We start from the raw sequence: 18,193 nt of genomic DNA on the forward strand, positions 1-18,193 counted from the left end.
TGCTGCTATTCACTTCCCTTCCCTAACTCCATGCACTGTTGTACTGAAACGGTCTGCATGTACGACCTCGGTATATGTGAGAACAATAAACCAATTTTCAAATTTATCCCCGGTGCTAGAGTCATAGAATCATACAGTATGGAAACAGGCCCTTTGGCCCAACTTATCCCTGCCATTCTGAGTTGGTATGTGCCTGTGTTTGGCCCACAATCTCTCTAAACCTGTTCCAACCAGGCACCTGTCCAAGTGTCCTTTAAACACTGGATTTGTCCCCATCTCTACAACTTCTGTTGAAGTCTTATTGTGAGCAGTTTGCTGGGTTTATTGCTGATGTCTCACTGCTGAACGACTCTAATTTTATCGATACACGACGCAGTTGACCCCTAACCCGTGTTTGTGGTTTATAGAGATACAGCACGTTCAACCAACCCTCACCACCTTATTACACTCATGTGACCACTAACGTGTACGTCTTTTTGAAATGTGGGGGGAAACCAGAGCACCCAGAGGAAACCCAAGAGGTCACAAGGAGAACATACAAACTCCTCACAGACAGCGGCCTTTGCCGGTGCTGTAATAATTCGGTCAGAACTTGCCTTGGAAACTGGGGGTTGCCATCATGGCACAGGAACATCAGGGGTGATTCATCACCATCGTCCTGGTAGCTGACAACAGGCACAGGGGCTTGCATTACTCCTGAGAGGAGACACAGAAGATAGGTGCACAGAGAAGAGAAACTATAAATATTGGAAACACACAAAATATTAGTCACAGTGACTACATTGCCGGAGGCACAACCAACATCTACACCACTGAGCTAAAGGCATGAGCTCAAATCCCATAAAGGCATTGAGGAAATTTAAATTCAATTATTAGTTAAACCTGGAAGTAAATTAATTAATTCTGTGGCAAACTTATCCCCCAACTCATTCATGCCCCTTTGGTTTAACCATCAGTGTGTGTGTGTATTTCTATGTCTGAGTCTCTCTCTCTCTCTCATTCACATACACACAAACTCTGTCTGTGTTTCTTTGTGTATATTTCTCTGTGTGTGTGTGTATTTCTATGCCTTTCTGTGTGCAGGTCTGTGTGTCCTTGCACACTTGTGTGCTGTTCTGTGTGTGTATCTGTGTCTCTGAGTCCTGTCTGTGTCTTTCTGCGTGGGTGTTTCAAAGAGACTTTCCTGCCATAATTGCCGGTAAGGAATTTGTCTGTGAAGAGCAGTTGACAATCTCTGTCACTCCATTCCTTCAGGACAATTAATGGGAATGACAGCTGGAAAAAAAAACATTTGATAAAGCACAGAAAAAGACTATAAGGCCATATGACAGAGGAGCAGAATTGGGCTATCAGAGACTGCTCCACCATTCGATCATGGCTGATTTATTTTCCCTCTCAATATCAATCTCCTGGCTTCTTCCCATAACACTGATACCATTACTAATCAAGAACCCCTGCTTTAAATATAACCAATGATTTGGCCTCCGTAGCCATCTGTGACAATCATTACACAGAATCGTCACCTTCTAGCTACAGAAATTCCTCCTCATCTCTGTTGTAAAGGGACATCCCTCTGTTCTGAGGCTATGCCTTCTGGTCCTAGATTTTCTCACCATTGGAAACATCCCGTCCCTGTCCACTTTATCTAGACCTTCGTAGGAGGCTAAGACAATCCCAGACCACTCAAAGCATACACCTGTACTATTTTGTTAAAGTTAAACAAATGGGGATTAATGGAGGGATTAACAGAGAAAAGACTATTTCATGGTGTTGCAGATACGCACAACATCTCCAGCTCTATGAAACAGTCTCCTTCTCTTTGCTCTCCACAGAAATGGGCCCTTTACCCCACCATGTCCATGCTGATCACTGCACCCCTCCATATTAATTCCATTTGCCCTTATTAGTTCCAGGACCTTCTCTGCCTTGGCGATTCAATGATTGTCTGAATACTTCTTAAATGTTGCAACTATATCTGTCTACTCAGGTTAGCATTCAGAAAGAATCAGTGTATTAAAACGTGCTGATAACCATTAATCTTCACTTTCTGGCAATTTTTATACGAAAGAAAACAAAGCACCTTGCTCAACAGCCTCTTCAATGATCTTCTTGTTCATCTCTAAGGCTCTTTGATCTGTTACTATGACGACGCCCTTCTTCTGGGCCTGCAGCATGGCTGCCATGGCAATGGCTCCAGGAGGACCATCCGTCTCCTCTGGGGGCTGATGATTAAAGTGGGTTGGAAATCCAGTGGTTATGAGCACGGACTTTGCATGAGACAATGAGAGGGAAGCTTTCAGTAGCTGGTCTTCGATGAACAAATGCTTGATCCCTCGGTCACCTGCTCAGGATAGAAAAATATGGCATCAAGTCTTGAATCCAACCCACTTCCATCCAGCTTTTCACATTACCAAAACAGAGCAAACATGTTTGCAGTTGCAGGTTGAAAAGGGGCAGGTATTATTTTATAGTGTAGTTTTTGTATGGGCCCAGGTGTGTACCACAATTGTTACCACGTACAAACTATTCACCCATTGATGCAAGCATGAAGGAGGCATGTCAGCAGTTCTACACAAAGCACAGAACATTGAACACTACAGCACAGAAACAAGCCTTTCAGCCCATCTAGTCCACGCCAAAATATTATTCTGCTAGTCCCATCGACCTGCACCTGGACCATAGCCCTCCCATCCATGTATCTATTTAAATTTCTCTTAAATGTTGTAATTGAACCCACATTCACCACTAATGCTGTTCCAAGGTTGAAGGGAAGGAGCTGCTCTTGAGCTTGGTTGTGTGGGATTTTAGTCTCCTGTACATCCTGCCTGTTTGTAGCATTGAAGAGATGGCATGCCTCGGATGGTTGGGATTTTGACGACAGATGCTGCCTTGAGGCAGTGCCTCCTGTAGATTCCCACTCATCCTTAGTTAGTAACAAAATTTCCACAGCCACCTTTTATGACACCAATCTTTCTATTGTAGCTGACTGCTCTGAGCTCCCCCATCAATTGATGAATCTGAGCTATCCCTGACCATATTTTTTTCCTGTAATGCACAAAATTAAGTGTCCAGCATTGGCAGGCAACCCTTCAGATGTCAAACTCCTGAGCTTTGGAAATCATTCAGATAATTATCATATGTACATCAAAACATACAATGAAACTCCTCATTTGTGTTAACAGCTAACCGAACCTAAGCAGGTGCAGGGGGCAGCCCACAAGTGTCACCACACATTCTGACACTGACATTGTGTGCCAGAACAGAATTCTGTAAACCTCTCTTTTTCTTCAAAATCCCCTTTAAAATCTATCTCTGTCCGTAATTTTGTTTTGGTGATTTTGTACAAAATTTGGATTGATTGTGATCTTTGTAATGTTATATCAAAGGTTAAGGGTCAACAGAACTGCAGACGTTGTGTGGGTGAGTGAGTCTACTATGGGTGGGAGCTGTGTGAAGCTCCTGAAGGTTTGGTGAAGATGGACTAGTCCTGGAGTTATGAAATCCATCTGCACTTGGGGGGTAGATGAGGAAGAGGGTGAGGCAAAGTTGGCAGGAGAAGCATAAAAGAGACATAAAGATTAGCTTTATTTGTCACACTTACATTGAAACATACAGTGAAATATGTCATTTGCACCATATCAAATCAGCAAGGATTGTGCTGGAAGTGTCACCGTGCTTCTAGTGCCTACAATTTAGTAACCCTAACCTTAACCATATATCTCCAGAAGAACCGGACACCTGGAGGAAACCCATGCAGTCATGGTGAGAACGTAAAACTCTTTACAGCGAGTGGAGGGAATTGAACACCAATCGGCGATCGCTGCCGCTGTAGAGCAACTGTGCTAACCGCTACACATCAGGCTAGGAGCATAGGAATTACCGTAAACCATGTCTATTAAGTGAACCGTAGACTGGCCAAGCTGAAGGTGGGAATCAGGAGTAAGTATCAGAGGATTCTGTAGAGCAATGGAGCTTGTAAAGGCTATTGGGAGAAGTTCACAGTCCCTCTGACCTCAATGCCATCAGTACGATGGGGGGGGGGGGGGCGTGCCGGGGAGGCTGGGTTGGATACCATCAAAGAAGCTGGACAGATACAGAAACTTGACATAAATCGTTAGTGCAAGAGGCACTGAGCTGCTACCGCCATTGAGTCACACCTCAGACTTCCCCATTTTTGTTTTTTTAGGTTTGTAGAAAAGCTTTTAGGGACAGAGAGGGAAGTTGGGGTCAGGTTGGGGTTTAGGGATAGGGATGTGGGAAAATTAGGGGTCAGGCCAGAGTCGCAGTCTCTAATCCATGTTCAAAGGCCAGCGACATGGATGTGGGACATCTGTGGCTGGATGTCAGATATCAGGCTGGCAGAAAGTGGACAAGGCCTCTGGTCAGCAGGTTGTCAGTGGGTCCTGGAGGAGTTCTGTGGATGCGGGAGAAATGAGTTCCAATGACCCCCTGGACTGACAAATCAGTGAGATCTGAGATTAAGGCCTAGTGTCAAGGCCCTGTTATTGCTGAGTCCCAAGTTTGAGGCCGGTATTCAGTGATTGGTGTGTCCTGGAATCAATGCCAAGGATCACAGCCCGAGGGTCGAATTGCAAAGCCAGAAGTCAAGGCCCATTGGCTGGAGCCAAATCTGCAAATCTCCATGAGTCCGGTGAAGAAGTCGGAGTTCACAGGCCCAAGTCCAAGTCCACTGGAGGCTGAAGGGCTGTCCTGGCGGTTAAAGGACTGCGTATTCGGAGGAAAGAACGGGACCTGCTTTTATGGTTTGTTGTGTACTTTTGAGCACTTTGTGCATGCTATGATGACACTGGAATGTGTGGCATCATTTGAGGGATACCCCCAGCAGATGATTAACACAAATGATGCATTTTCCTTTATGTTTTGATGTACATGTGATAAATAAACCTGAATCATGCATTTTTAATCTTGAATAAGTGCAGCCCTAACCCTGAATGAGGGCCAGTGATTTCACCCTCCCAAGTTACCTAGGTTGGAGGTACATGCAAGACCAGAAGTCATGGCCCTAAGGTCAAACCTGTGACTGATAAGGTCTGTGACTGGTAAGGCCTGGGATTGGTGCCCAGAAGTTGGTGAAGTCGAAGTTCAAGGCCAGATGTTTGTGTGTCTGAGAGCAAGGGCTAACGACTGGAGGCCAGAAGGTGCCTGGTCCTGCAGTTGGAGGCCTGTTCTTGAGTGGGTGGAAAGGTGAGAAAGGGTCTTGTTTGGCTTTTTTCATCTGTATTGTTCTACTGACATGCTACGTTGCTGCCAGAATATGTGACAGCACTTGTAAACTGCCAAAAGCACCACCTTTGGTTTTGTTAGCTGTTAATGCAAACAATGCATTTTGCTGTACATCTGATAAATAAATCTCAATCTGATTCTTGTTTGAGCTGATAACAGTCCCTGGTTGACACACCTATGTTTATATGCTTCTAATTACCTGGGTCTTGCTGCATCAGTCTCTCCAGTGCCCTGATCTTCTCCACCGCGGACAGCGAGGCCACACTGTAATGGGGCGGGGTCTCGGAGATGCAGAAAACCTGAGGGGTTTCGAATCTGCTGGTGCCATCACCAGTCACCAACCTCTCACTCCTCAGGTCTGTGAGGAACATACTGCCGGGAGCGTGGGTGAAAGCCAGGGGGGACTCTGAAGGGAAGAGGAATTGGACCAGTCACATCACTTAGAATAGAATCAACTTCACTCTGACTTGCACAATATGTGCGCAGACTGCAACAACTGTCACGAGTCAATGATGCATTACCCATCAAAGGAGACAAAAGAGGACATCAATGCTGGAATCTGGAACATAAACAAAATGCTGGAAGAACTCAACAGGTCAAGCAGCATCTGTGGAGGCAGAAGATGACATTTCAGATCACAGAATCATTTATTTACATAGAAAGATACAGTGCAGTCCAGTTTCCCAATCGTAACTTATCACTAATGTTTGCTATATTATATACTTTTTTTTTGCTCTTAAGCTGTCTTTGACTTCCTTTGTCAGTCGCAGTTGCCTTATCCTCCCTTCAGAACACTTCTTCTTTGGAATCTATCTATCCTACACCTTCCGAATTGCTCTCAGAAACAGCAGCCATTGTTGCTCTACCGTCATCCTTGCTAGTGTCCCCTTTCAATCAACTTTTTGCCAGCTCCTCTCTCAAGTCTCCATAATTCCCTTTACTTCTCTGATTTTCAGTTCCTTCCTCTCAAACTTCAGGGTGAATTCTATCATATTATGATCACTGCCTCCTAAAGGTTCCTTTACCTTAAGCACCCTAATCAAATCTGATTCATTACACAAACCCCAATCCAGAACCGCCTTTTCTCTAGTGGGCTCAACCACAAGCTTCTCTAAAAATCCATCTCACAGGTAATCTCCAAGTTCCTCCCCTTGGTATCTCGAACCAACTCAATTTTCCCAATCTACCTGCATATTCAAATCTCCCATGACTATCAAAACATTGCCCTTTTAATATGACTTTCTATCTACCACTGTGATTAGTAATGCATATCCTGGCTACTATTTGCAGACTGTATATAACTCCCATCAGGGTGTTTTTACCCTTACGGTTTTTTAACTCTATCCACAAGGATTCTACATCTTCCGATCCTATGTCATGTCTTTCTCAGGATTTGATTTCAAATTTTACTGACAGAGGCAACCCACCCCCTCTGCCTGTCCTTTCAATGCAATGTGTATCTGTAGATGTTAAGCTCCCTACTATGATCTTCTTTCAGCCATGACTCAGTGATGTCCACAATGTCATAACTGCCAGTCTGTAACTGTGCTACATTAGTCTGTATACTACATACATTCAAATATAATGCCCTCATTCCAGTATTCATTACCATTTTTGATTTTGCCATGTTACACTTTAACTCATCCCACTCACTGTAATTTCACCTTAAAGTTTGCCAGTCTTTTCTCACTGTCGCACTACATACTGCACCTGAGGGCCCCATCCTCAGCCCTATCAATCTGGTTCCTACCTCCCTGTCAACTTAGTTTAAACCCTCCCCAACAGCTCTAGCAAACCTGCCCGCAAGGTTATTGGTCCGCCTAGAATTCAGGTATAACTGTCCTTTTTGTACAGCTCATACATTCCCCAGCAGAGGTAGCTAAGAAGGCTTGGCTCTGTCAGTCGAAGCATTGAGTTCAAAAGTCAGGCGGTTATCTTGCAGCTTTATAGAACTCTAGTTAGGACACATTTGGAATATTACATTCAGTTCAGGCCGTCGCCATTACAGGAAAGATGTTGAGGCTTTAGAGAGGCTGCAGAAGTTGTTTCCCAGGATGTTGCTTAGATAAGAGGGCATGTGCTGTAACGAGAAGTTAGACAAACTTTGGTTGTTTTCTCTGGACTGGTGGAGGCTGAGGGGAGATCTGATAGAGGTTTGTAGGGTTATGAGAGGCACAGATAGAGTAGACAGACAACATCTTTTCCTAGGGTTGAAATGTCTACTACCTGAGGGCATGGATTTAAGGTGAAGAGATGATTTCAGAGGAGATGTGAGGGACAAGCTTTCTTTTTACACAGAGAGTGGTGGATGCCTGGAATGCACTGCCCAGGGTGGTGGCACAGGCAGAAGCATGAGAGAATTTTAGGAGACCTGAGACAGTCACATGAATGTGAGAAAAATGGAAGAATATGGGCATTGCGTAGGCAGAAGAGATTAGTTCAGTTAGCCATTTAATTGGTTCAGCATATCATGGTGGGGCTGAAAGGCCTGTTCCTGTGCTGTACTGCTTTACGTTTTAAGAGATCCCGATGATCCAGAAATCTGAAATCCTGCCACCCCCAACCCCCACACACAAATTTCCAGCCACACATTCAACTTCCAAATCATTCTATTCTTACCCTCACTGGCACGTAGTACAGGCAGCAATCCAGACATTATTACCCTTGAGATTCAGCTTTTCAGCTTTCTATCCAACTCCCTATATTCTCTCTTCAGGACCCCCTCCCTTTTTCTACCTCCGTTGTTGATACCAATATATACCACAGTTTCCAACTGTTCACCCTCCCCCTTTAGAATGTTGTGGAGCTGACCTGGGAGGTAACCCACCATTCAGGTGTCTCTTTCACATCCAGTCTCCAGCCTGTTCCTCGAACTATGGGATTCTCTGTCACTACTGCACTCCTCTTCTTCCCCTTCGCTTCTGAGCCACAGAGCCAGACTCAGTACCAAATACCCGGTTGCTGCAGCTTGTCCCTGGTAGGTTGCCCCCCCCCCCCCCAAACAACCCCACCAAACAGAATCGAAAGCAGTATACACTACTGAGAATGACCACAAGGGTACCCTTTACTGGCTGCCTACTTCTGACAGTCACCCAGCTCCCCACCTCCTACAACTTAAGGGTAACTACCTCCTAGTAGCTCCTACTGATCATCTCCTCATTCTCCTGAATGAGCCAGGTCATCCAGCTGCAGCTCCAATTCCCTACCACACTTTATAATGCTGTTTACCTGTACATGCTGGTATTTATGTATTTTATTCCATATCTGTTCTTTAACCTCTAACATTATTTTTATATATCGGTTTTATTCCTTGTAATTGTCAAATACTGTTTATTTGTTGTATGTCGCGCCCCAATTAACACACCACAGCAAATTCCTCGTACATGTAAATGAATCCTTGATGGTGGGAAGGGGCAAGGATTTTTTTTTTACACACATAGAGTGGTGGGGTCTGGAATGAGCTGCCGGGGGTGACGGTGGACATAAGCATGACAGAGGTGCTCAAGAGACTCTTAGATAGGTACACTAATGTGCAGCAAATGGAAGAACATAGACATTGTGTAGGCAGAAGAGATTAGTTCAGTAGGCTTTTAATTACTAGTTTTGTTAGCTTGGCACAACATTGGGTCTGTTCATGTACTGTTCAATGTTCTATGCTTCCCAGGTTGAATCCTGTAATGGGATGGTTTTAATCTTATTTTTTTTAATTTTAGAGATAAAACATGATAACAAGCCCATGCTGCCCAATTGTACCCAAGTGACCAATTTGCGAACCCATATGTCTTTGGAATGTTGGAGGAGACTGGAGCACCTGGAGGAAACCCACGTAGTCACGGGGAAAACATCCAACGTTCTTACAGACAGCGGCAGGAATTGAACCCGGGTCTCCCGAATAGTAACCCGAACTACTACTGTGTTCCCTGGGCAACGATGACATCACACCTGCAGGACGGACAACTCCAAACTCATGACCGACCACAATAGGCTTTGGACAAAGAGGAGGTTCTCACCACAGAGAGCACTTGATGCATGGGTGAAGCCCCTATTTGAGGACAGAAGCTAGCACTGTAGTGTCATCGTGGACTGCCTGTTCGGCAGTCGGAAGGAATTAAGTTTAGTTCATTGAAGTGTGCAATTGTCAGTGGGTCCCTGTTCCACCACAGATTTAGCATGTCAAAGCATTGACCTCTACACCTGGTAGTGGAACCTAGGCTTCAGACTAATCCAGTCCCATGGACCATTCACTATCAGAGGGACCTTCTTTCACAGAAGCCCCATGGGATGATGGATTCCACCTTGTTTTGAGTTTGGCCCATTTACTAACTTCATAGGAACTCTAGATTTCTCCTTGTGTTCTGCCGTCTTACTTAAGCTGCTGACAGCCTCTGCTCCAGTGACCCCACAGGCCCAGAAGACAGGGACATCCCCAGGATGAGCTTCAACCACGTCCCCAAAGTCAGGCACGGACAAATTGTCAATTCCAATCAACCCTGCAAAAGACAAATTGAACCAGTTTTAGTTCCGATGTTGAGGCTTTATTGGAGAAACATCAAAACTGACCAACAAAAAGGAAATGAATACAAGATCTTCAGCCTCCAACATCTGGTTTAGCTGTTCCCAGCTGGCAGAACTGCTTGGTATGTTGGATCTGCCAACCTTTCCCCTCAGGAAGGGGGAGATCACAGACAGACAGGGACCACATTCAGCAGAGTAACAGTAAGGCCATCTCCCTCCACAACAGATAATAATGAACAACAGAAATTCTGCAGATTTTGGAAATCCATACCTCATCACCTCAACATCTCACACTCCATCTGGGTGGTCTCCAATCTGACTGCAAGAGCATTGATTTCTCTCACCTCCAGTGATTTCTGGCCCCTACCCCTTCTCACATTTTCCATTCCTCATTCTGGCTCCCATCTTACTACTGATCTTCTCCTCACCTGCCCCAAAACCTTGCTCTGGTGCTCCTGTCTGTTCCTTTTCTCCAATGGTCCTCTCTCCTCTCGCATCAGGATCTTCTTCAGCCATTGACCTCTTCCACCTATCACCTCCCAACTTCTCACTTCCTTCCCCCTCCCCCACCCACCTGGTTTCACAGATCACCTGACCTGATGAGCTCCTCCAGCAGTTTGTGTTTGTTGAGTATGTTGGCTATTAACACAAACAGTGCATCTCACTGTATGTTTCAATGTACATGTGATAAATAAATCTGAATATGAGTCTGGTCTCAATCTCTGCATCAGAGTCTGGCCACGTAGATGAGAAACTGGGAAATAGCTCTTCTTGCAATGGCTGCTGGAGAAGTGGAGTCCTCTCACAAAAATGGAGACATGTTCAAACAATAATTTAAATAATATCAAAAAAATTTGGGCAAACTGTAAGGGTCATGTCAGCTGACTGGAGGCACTCAGCGAGTCAGGCAGCATCTACGGAAGGAAATGGACAGTTGTTATTTGGGCTGAGACCCTTCATCAGCCCCGTCAACGTGGACTGTTTATTCACTTAGGGTTAGTACTAGCACATTCCTCCCACTGTGTTGGTCATTGATGCAAATGATGTATTTCACTGTATTTCATGTTCATCCGTGCCAATCGTCACCATCCCCTCTGACCTTCCCCTCTCCGCGGCAGAACGTCCTGACTTCAGTACGGGCCTCACCTCTGTCACTCTGCACCCACACCTCGTGAGTTCCACGTCTGCCATGACATGGAGATCTTCTTCCACCGCCTCCGACTCTGAGCTTACTTCTTTGGCAAAGGCTCTCCATCCCGCACCCATGACCCCTTCTCCTGTCTTCAGCCCTCTTCCTCTTCCTGGATACCCCGTTCTGCCTGCTCAAGATCCATTCATTGCCAACTGCCGATGGGACATCAACTATCTCGACCTCACCACTCCTCTCTCCAATTCCAACCTCACCCCTTCAGAACACTCTCTCTGCACCAATTCTAACCTCACCATCAAACTCACAGATAAAGCAGATACTCCAGTAGTCTGGCGGACTGACCTCTACCTTGCTGAGGCCCAGTGACAACCGTCATACAACTCCTCTTATTTATCCCTTGAACAGGATCCTATTAAAAAGCACCAAGCCATTGTCTCCCACACCTTTACCGACCTTATTAAAATTACACACATAAAATGCTGGAGGAACTCAGCAGGCCAGGCAGCATCTATGAAAATAGATTATAGTCGATGTTTCGGGATGAGACCCTTCATCAGGACTGGAGGAAAAAAGGAGTCAGAGTTAGAAGGTGGGGGTGGGAGGAAGAAACACAAAGTGATAAGTCAAACTGGGGGCTGGAGAGGTGTAGTAAAGAGCTGGGAAGTTGTTTGGTGAAAGAGATACAGGGCTGGAGAAGGGGGAATCTGATAAGAGAGGACAGAAGGCCATGGAAAAGAGGAGGTGGAGGAGCACCAGAGGGAGGTGATGGGCAGGTAAGGAGATGAGGTGAGAGAGGGAAAGGCAATGGGGAATGTTGAGGAGGGGGACATTACCGGAAGTTTGAGAAATTGATGTTCTTGCCATCAGGTTGAAGGCTACCCAGGCAGAATGTAAAGTGTTTCTCCACCAACTTGAGTCTGGCCTCATTGTGACAGTAGAGGCAGCCATGGACTGACATGTTGGAATAGGAATGGGAAATGGAATTAAAATGGGTGGCCACTGGGAGATCCCACTTTTTCTGGCGGACAAAGTGTAGATGCTCAGCGAAACAGTCTCCCAATCTGCGACAGGTCATCTACTGTATCTCCCATCCACTGGCACCAACCTCATTGTTCCCTCACCTTGCACTTCCTGTTTCTACCTCCTACCCAAGGTCCACAAACCTGCCTGTCCAAGTAGACCCATTGTTTCTGCTTGTTCCTGCCCCACTGAACTCATATCTGCATACCCTGACTAAGCTTTATTCCCCTCCTCCCCCATTCAGTCCCTTTCTACCTACATCCATGACACTTCACACACACTTGATCTTTTCAATGATTTCAAGTTCCCTGAAGGTAGGAGAATGGGGTTCAGGAAGATAATAAATCAGTCATGGTGGAATGGTGAAGCAGATTCGATGGGTTGAGTGGCTAATTCTGCTTCTAAGTCTTATGGTCTTAACACAAACAAAGTATTTTTATGTATGTGCTCCTTGGGTGCATTGGTTGTTAGCATAAATAATACATTTCTCTGTATGTTTTGATGTTTCAATGTACATATGACAAATAAATTAAGCTAATCTTGTGTCTCTGAGTTAATTCCAATCAGCCATAGTCCCACTGAAGGGCAGAAATGGGCTGGGGCACCAAATGTGCTCACTTTGCTTTGTGCTCCTGCAGAAAACTCACCATTCCGATTCTTGAAGAGAACGTTAAACCGATGTTACCTGGATGGCCGATGTGTATGGGCGCACCGTGAGCATCCACCATGCAGTGGCTCACTTGTACAGCCACATCAAGCTTGTCAACAGGAATGGGTCGCATCGAGACCACCGTGTTACACTGGAAGCCACCGACCCTGGCACACTGGATGTTCGTCTTCAGGGAGGAAAGACAGAAAGAAGATAAAAAGCCTTCGGAAACATTAAACAAGCCGTTGGCACAAGGTTGAGGTTTAGATTTAGAGATACAGCACCTCCCAGCCCAATGTGCCCATACCGCCCAATTACACCCAAACAACCTACTGACCCATACCTCTTTGAGATGTGGAAAGAAACTGGAGCATCCAGATGAGACTCACGCAGTCACGGATAGAAAGTTCAAAACTTCTTACAGACATCAGCTGGTTGCTAGTGTTGTAATAGCATTGCACTAACTGTTACGCTATACCGTACAAAATTTCAGCACTTTTGTAAACATCAGACAGCTTTAATTCTGAGTAAATTCTCCCCAATGTCGAAGGTGTGAAGAGCTGCATTTGGTCTCACCCATTTCAGAGCATTAAATGGATGTTACCTGGATGGCCGACGAGTTGTTTATGCTGTGAGCATCCTTCATGGGCTGGATTGAAAGAGGATGAGAGGTGACTTGACAGAGGGATACAAGATGAAAAGAGGCATAAATTGAGTAGATAGTCAGAGACCTTTTCCCCAGGATGGAAATGGTTAATACCAGGATGCATAATTTTAAGATGTAAGTATCGGGGGGATATCAGAGGTAAGTTTTTTTTTTACACAGAGAGTGGTGGGTGGGCGGAATGTCCTGCCAGGGTCTGGTACTAGAGGCAGATACGTTAGGGACATTTAAGAGACTTTTAGATAGGCACATGGATGATAGCAGGAAGAAAGGGTAACAGTGGTCTTGGAACCTGTAGCGATACAGCCTGAGGATGTGCTGGGGGTAGCCTGCAAGTGTTAAATGCTTTCAGCACCAACATAACATGTCCATAGCATACTAACCCTAACTTGTACGTCTTTGGAAACTGGGAGGAAACCAGAGCGCCCAGAAGAAACCCATGCAGTCACTGAGAGAAGGTACAAACGCAGAGGGAACTGAACCCCAGTGGCTGGCACTGTAAGTTGCTGCATTAACTGATGCAACGAATCCGTGACAAAGAAACATCATCAGTGAACATAATGGGACAACTTGTGCAGACTGTTGTATAATGTCCTACCCTGTACATGCTGACGTTGCATCTTTGTTCAACATTTCGTATCGGAACGCCGGCCTCGAGCACTGCACTCTCAAAGGAATAGCTGCATCCCACATAAAAGGTGACCATTTCCTTTAGATGCTCAGTGTATTGCATGAGGTTCTTCAGATAGCCAGTGAAGATTCCCTTCTCATACTTCCTGTATCGTAGACAATCAGTCCTGTTGCAAAATAACATTTAAATTTGTTAATATCCAGAACAATAGGAACAACTTCTTCCCCTTTTCCAGCAGACTTCTGAACAGTCACGAGCACTGCCTCACAACCTTTTTGCACCAATTATAATCATTGAATGTTTTTTTTGCTTGCATGTCTCGCCAACACACCACAGCAAATTCTTAATACACATCAAGTTGGTCTTTAACTCTCGATTCTCATTTAATTTTTTTGTATATTTCTTGCAATTTATAGTATATTGCACTGTACTGTTGTCACAAAACAACAAATGTCAGGTTATATGTCAGGGTTAATAAACTAGATTCTAATTCAATTAGAACCATTACACAATTTACATTGACCACAGTGGCTATACTGCTTTAACCCAGATTTACAAATGAACTCCTGAATCATTTAGCATACAGAATCAGAGACATTCAGCCCCTCTGATCCCTACTAACCAACATTCCCATCCATGATATTTCCTATCCATGAACTTTTTCATGTCAACTTACCTCTCTCAAACACTTCCTCTGGCATCTTGTTCCACATACTCACCACCCCCTGAATCAAAAAGTTGCCCCTCTCACCATAAACCTCTGTCCTCCCTGGGAATAATGCTGCGTGCATTCATCTCACAGGACAAGGGAGGAGATGCATCATCTTCAAATGTACCAGGAGATCCGAAGATGGCTCATGTTGTTCTCAGATTCAAAACGTTGGCAGGGAGGAGCCAGGGAACTATAGGCTGCTGAGCCTTGCGACAGTAGTAGGAAAACTATTAGTAAAAAGATCTAAGGGATAGGATTTGTGAAAGTGATAGAGTGATTTAAGAAAGTCTTAGACAGGCACATGGATGAAAGAAAAATGGAGGTCTATGAGGGAGGGAAGTGTTAGATTGGCCTGAGAGTCGGTTAAAAGGTCAGCACAACATAATGGGTTGAAAGGCCTGTACTGGGCTGTAATGTTCTGTGTTCTGTTGGTGGTGTCAGGATGATCTTGTTCATAGGAATCCTGCCTCACAAACTTGATTGTGTTGTTTGCCGGGGTTGCTAAGAAAGGGAAAGCTGGGTGAAGTGGAATATATAAACATTTGCAAGACTTTTGACAAAGTTACAGAAAATTAGGCAGCACTTGATTCAAGTTGTGTTGGCAAATAGGATCCAAAATTGTCTAGCTGATGGGAAGCTGAGTGCTGTGGAGGAGGGGTTGGCAGAACGTGGTGGAGGAGGAGGGGTTGGCAGAACGTGGTGGTGGTGGAGGGGTTGGCAGAATGTGGTGGTGGTGGAGGGGTTGGCAGAACGTGGTGTTGGAGGAGGGGTTGGCAGAACGTGGTGGAGGAGGAGGGGTTGGCAGAACGTGGTGGTGGAGGAGGGGTTGGCAGAACGTGGTGTTGGAGGAGGGGTTGGCAGAACATGGTGGAGGAGGGGTTGGCAGAACATGGTGGAGGAGGAGGGGTTGGCAGAACGTGATGGAGGAGGAGGGGTTGGCAGAACGTGGTGGAGGAGGGGTTGGCAGAACGTGGTGGTGGAGGGATTGGCAGAACGTGGTGGTGGAGGAGTTGGCAGAACGTGGTGGAGGAGGGGTTGGCAGAACGTGGTGGTGGAGGGGTTGGCAGAACGTGGTGGAGGAGGGGTTGGCAGAACGTGGTGGAGGAGGGTTTGGCAGAACGTGGTGGAGGAGGGGTTGGCAGAACATGGTGGAGGAGGAGGGGTTGGCAGAACGTGGTGGAGGAGGGTTGGCAGAACGTGGTGGTGAAGGAAGGGTTGACAGAACGTGGTGGAGGAGGGTTGGCAGAACATGGTGGAGGAGGAGGGGTTTGCAGAACTTGGTGTTGGAGGAGGGGTTGGCAGAACGTGGTGGAGGAGGAGGGGTTGGCAGAACGTGGTGTTGGAGGAGGGGTTGGCAGAACGTGGTGTTGGAGGAAGGGTTGGCAGAACGTGGTGGTGGTGTAGGGGTTGGCAGAACGTGGTGGTGCAGGAGGGGTTGGCAGAACGTGGTGTTGGAGGAGGGGTTGGCAGAACGAGGTGGAGGAGGAGGGGTTGGCAGAACGTGGTGGAGGAGGAGGGGTTGGCAGAACGTGGTGGAGGAGGAGGGGTTGGCAGAACGTGGTGGAGGAGGAGGGGTTGGCAGAACGTGGTGGAGGAGGGGTTGGCAGAACGTGGTGGAGGAGGGGTTGGCAGAACATGGTGGTGGAGGAGGGGTTGGCAGAACGGTGTTGGAGGAGGGGTTGGCAGAACGTGGTGGAGGAGGAGGGGTTGGCAGAACGTGGTGGAGGAGGAGGGGTTGGCAGAACGTGGTGGTGGTGGAGGGGTTGGCAGAACGTGGTGGAGGAGGGGTTGGCAGAACGTGGTGGAGGAGGAGTTGGCAGAACGTGGTGGAGGAGGGGTTGGCAGAACGTGGTGGTGGAGGGGTTGACAGAACGTGGTGGTGGAGGAGTTGGCAGAACGTGGTGGAGGAGGAGGGGTTGGCAGAACTTGGTGGTGGAGGGGTTGACAGAACGTGGTGGTGGAGGGGTTGACAGAACGTGGTGGTGGAGGGGTTGACAGAACGTGGTGGTGGAGGGGTTGGCAGAACGTGGTGGTGGAGGGGTTGGCAGAACGTGGTGGTGGAGGAGGGGTTGGCAGAACGTGGTGGAGGAGGGTTGGCAGAACGTGGTGGTGGAGGGGTTGGCAGAACATGGTGGTGGAGGGGTTGGCAGAACGTGGTGGTGGAGGGGTTGACAGAACGTGGTGGTGGAGGGGTTGGCAGAACGTGGTGGTGGAGGAGGGGTTGGCAGAACGTGGTGGAGGAGGGTTGGCAGAACGTGGTGGTGAAGGAAGGGTTGACAGAACGTGGTGGTAATGTTGGCAGAACATGGTGGAGGAGAGGTTGGCAGAACGTGGTGGAGGAGGGGTTGGCAGAACGTGGTGGAGGAGGGGTTGGCAGAACGTGGTGGTGGAGGAGGGGTTGGCGGAACGTGGTGGAGGAGGGGTTGGCAGAACGTGGTGGAGGAGGGGTTGGCAGAACGTGGTGGAGGAGAGGTTGGCAGAACGTGGAGGAGGAGGGGTTGGCAGAACGTGGAGGAGGAGGGGTTGGCAGAACGTGGAGGAGGAGGGGTTGGCAGAATGTGGAGGAGGAGGGGTTGGCAGAACGTGGTGAAGGAGGGGTTGGCAGAACGTGGAGGAGGAGGGGTTGGCAGAACGTGGAGGAGGAGGGGTTGGCAGAACGTGGTGGAGGAGGGGTTGGCAGTGGTGGAGGAGGGGTTGGCAGAACGTGGTGGAGGAGGAGTTGGCAGAACGTGGTGGAGGAGGGGTTGGCAGAACGTGGTGATGGAGGGGTTGACAGAACGTGGTGGAGGAGGGTTGGCAGAACATGGTGGAGGAGGAGGGGTTGGCAGAACTTGGTGGAGGAGGGGTTGGTAGAACGTGGTGGAGGAGGAGGGGTTGGCAACATGTGGTGGAGGAGGAGGGGTTGGCAGAACGTGGTGGAGGAGGGGTTGGCAGAACGTGGTGGAGGAGGGGTTGGCAGAACGTGGTGGAGGAGGAGAGGTTGGCAGAACGTGGTGGTGGAGAGGTTGGCAGAACATGGTGGAGGAGGGGTTGGCAGAACGTGGTGGTGGAGGAGAGGTTGGCAGAACGTGGTGGTGGAGGAGAGGTTGGCAGAACGTGGTGGTGGAGGAGAGGTTGGCAGAACATGGTGGAGGAGGGGTTGGCAGAACGTGGTGGAGGAGGAGAGGTTGGCAGAACATGGTGGAGGAGGGGTTGGCAGAACGTGGTGGAGGAGGGGTTGGCAGAACGTGGTGGAGGAGGGGTTGGCAAAACGTGGTGGAGGAGGGGTTGGCAGAACGTGGTGGAGGAGGGGTTGGCAGAACGTGGAGGAGGAGGGGTTGGCAGAACGTGGTGGTGGAGAGGTTGGCAGAACATGGTGGAGGAGGGGTTGGCAGAACGTGGTGGTGGAGGAGAGGTTGGCAGAACGTGGTGGTGGAGGAGAGGTTGGCAGAACGTGGTGGTGGAGGAGAGGTTGGCAGAACATGGTGGAGGAGGGGTTGGCAGAACGTGGTGGAGGAGGAGAGGTTGGCAGAACATGGTGGAGGAGGGGTTGGCAGAACGTGGTGGAGGAGGGGTTGGCAGAACGTGGTGGAGGAGGGGTTGGCAGAACGTGGTGGAGGAGGGGTTGG

The 18,193-nt window shown here is 47.7% G+C and overlaps 1 protein-coding gene across 5 annotated transcripts in view; it reads right to left on the reverse strand.

Moving 5' to 3' along the window:
• dglucy (D-glutamate cyclase) overlaps positions 1 to 18,193 on the reverse strand; it is a 97,910-nt gene that overhangs the window by 23,111 nt on the left and 56,606 nt on the right. For 4 of the 5 annotated variants that reach the window (XM_059961079.1, XM_059961099.1, XM_059961074.1 and 1 more), the window contains exons 4-9: positions 13,841 to 14,039; positions 12,615 to 12,765; positions 9,612 to 9,734; positions 5,444 to 5,650; positions 2,081 to 2,341; positions 597 to 696 (exon numbers count right to left, since the gene is read on the reverse strand). In XM_059961079.1, coding sequence (XP_059817062.1) covers positions 597 to 696; positions 2,081 to 2,341; positions 5,444 to 5,650; positions 9,612 to 9,734; positions 12,615 to 12,765; positions 13,841 to 14,039 — 1,041 coding nt within the window. The remainder of the gene's footprint in view (positions 1 to 596; positions 697 to 2,080; positions 2,342 to 5,443; positions 5,651 to 9,611; positions 9,735 to 12,614; positions 12,766 to 13,840; positions 14,040 to 18,193) is intronic. The other variant, XM_059961104.1, reaches the window with a different exon arrangement.

Source organism: Hypanus sabinus, chromosome 2 (genome assembly GCF_030144855.1).
Source record: "Hypanus sabinus isolate sHypSab1 chromosome 2, sHypSab1.hap1, whole genome shotgun sequence".
Taxonomy (NCBI): domain Eukaryota; kingdom Metazoa; phylum Chordata; class Chondrichthyes; order Myliobatiformes; family Dasyatidae; genus Hypanus; species Hypanus sabinus.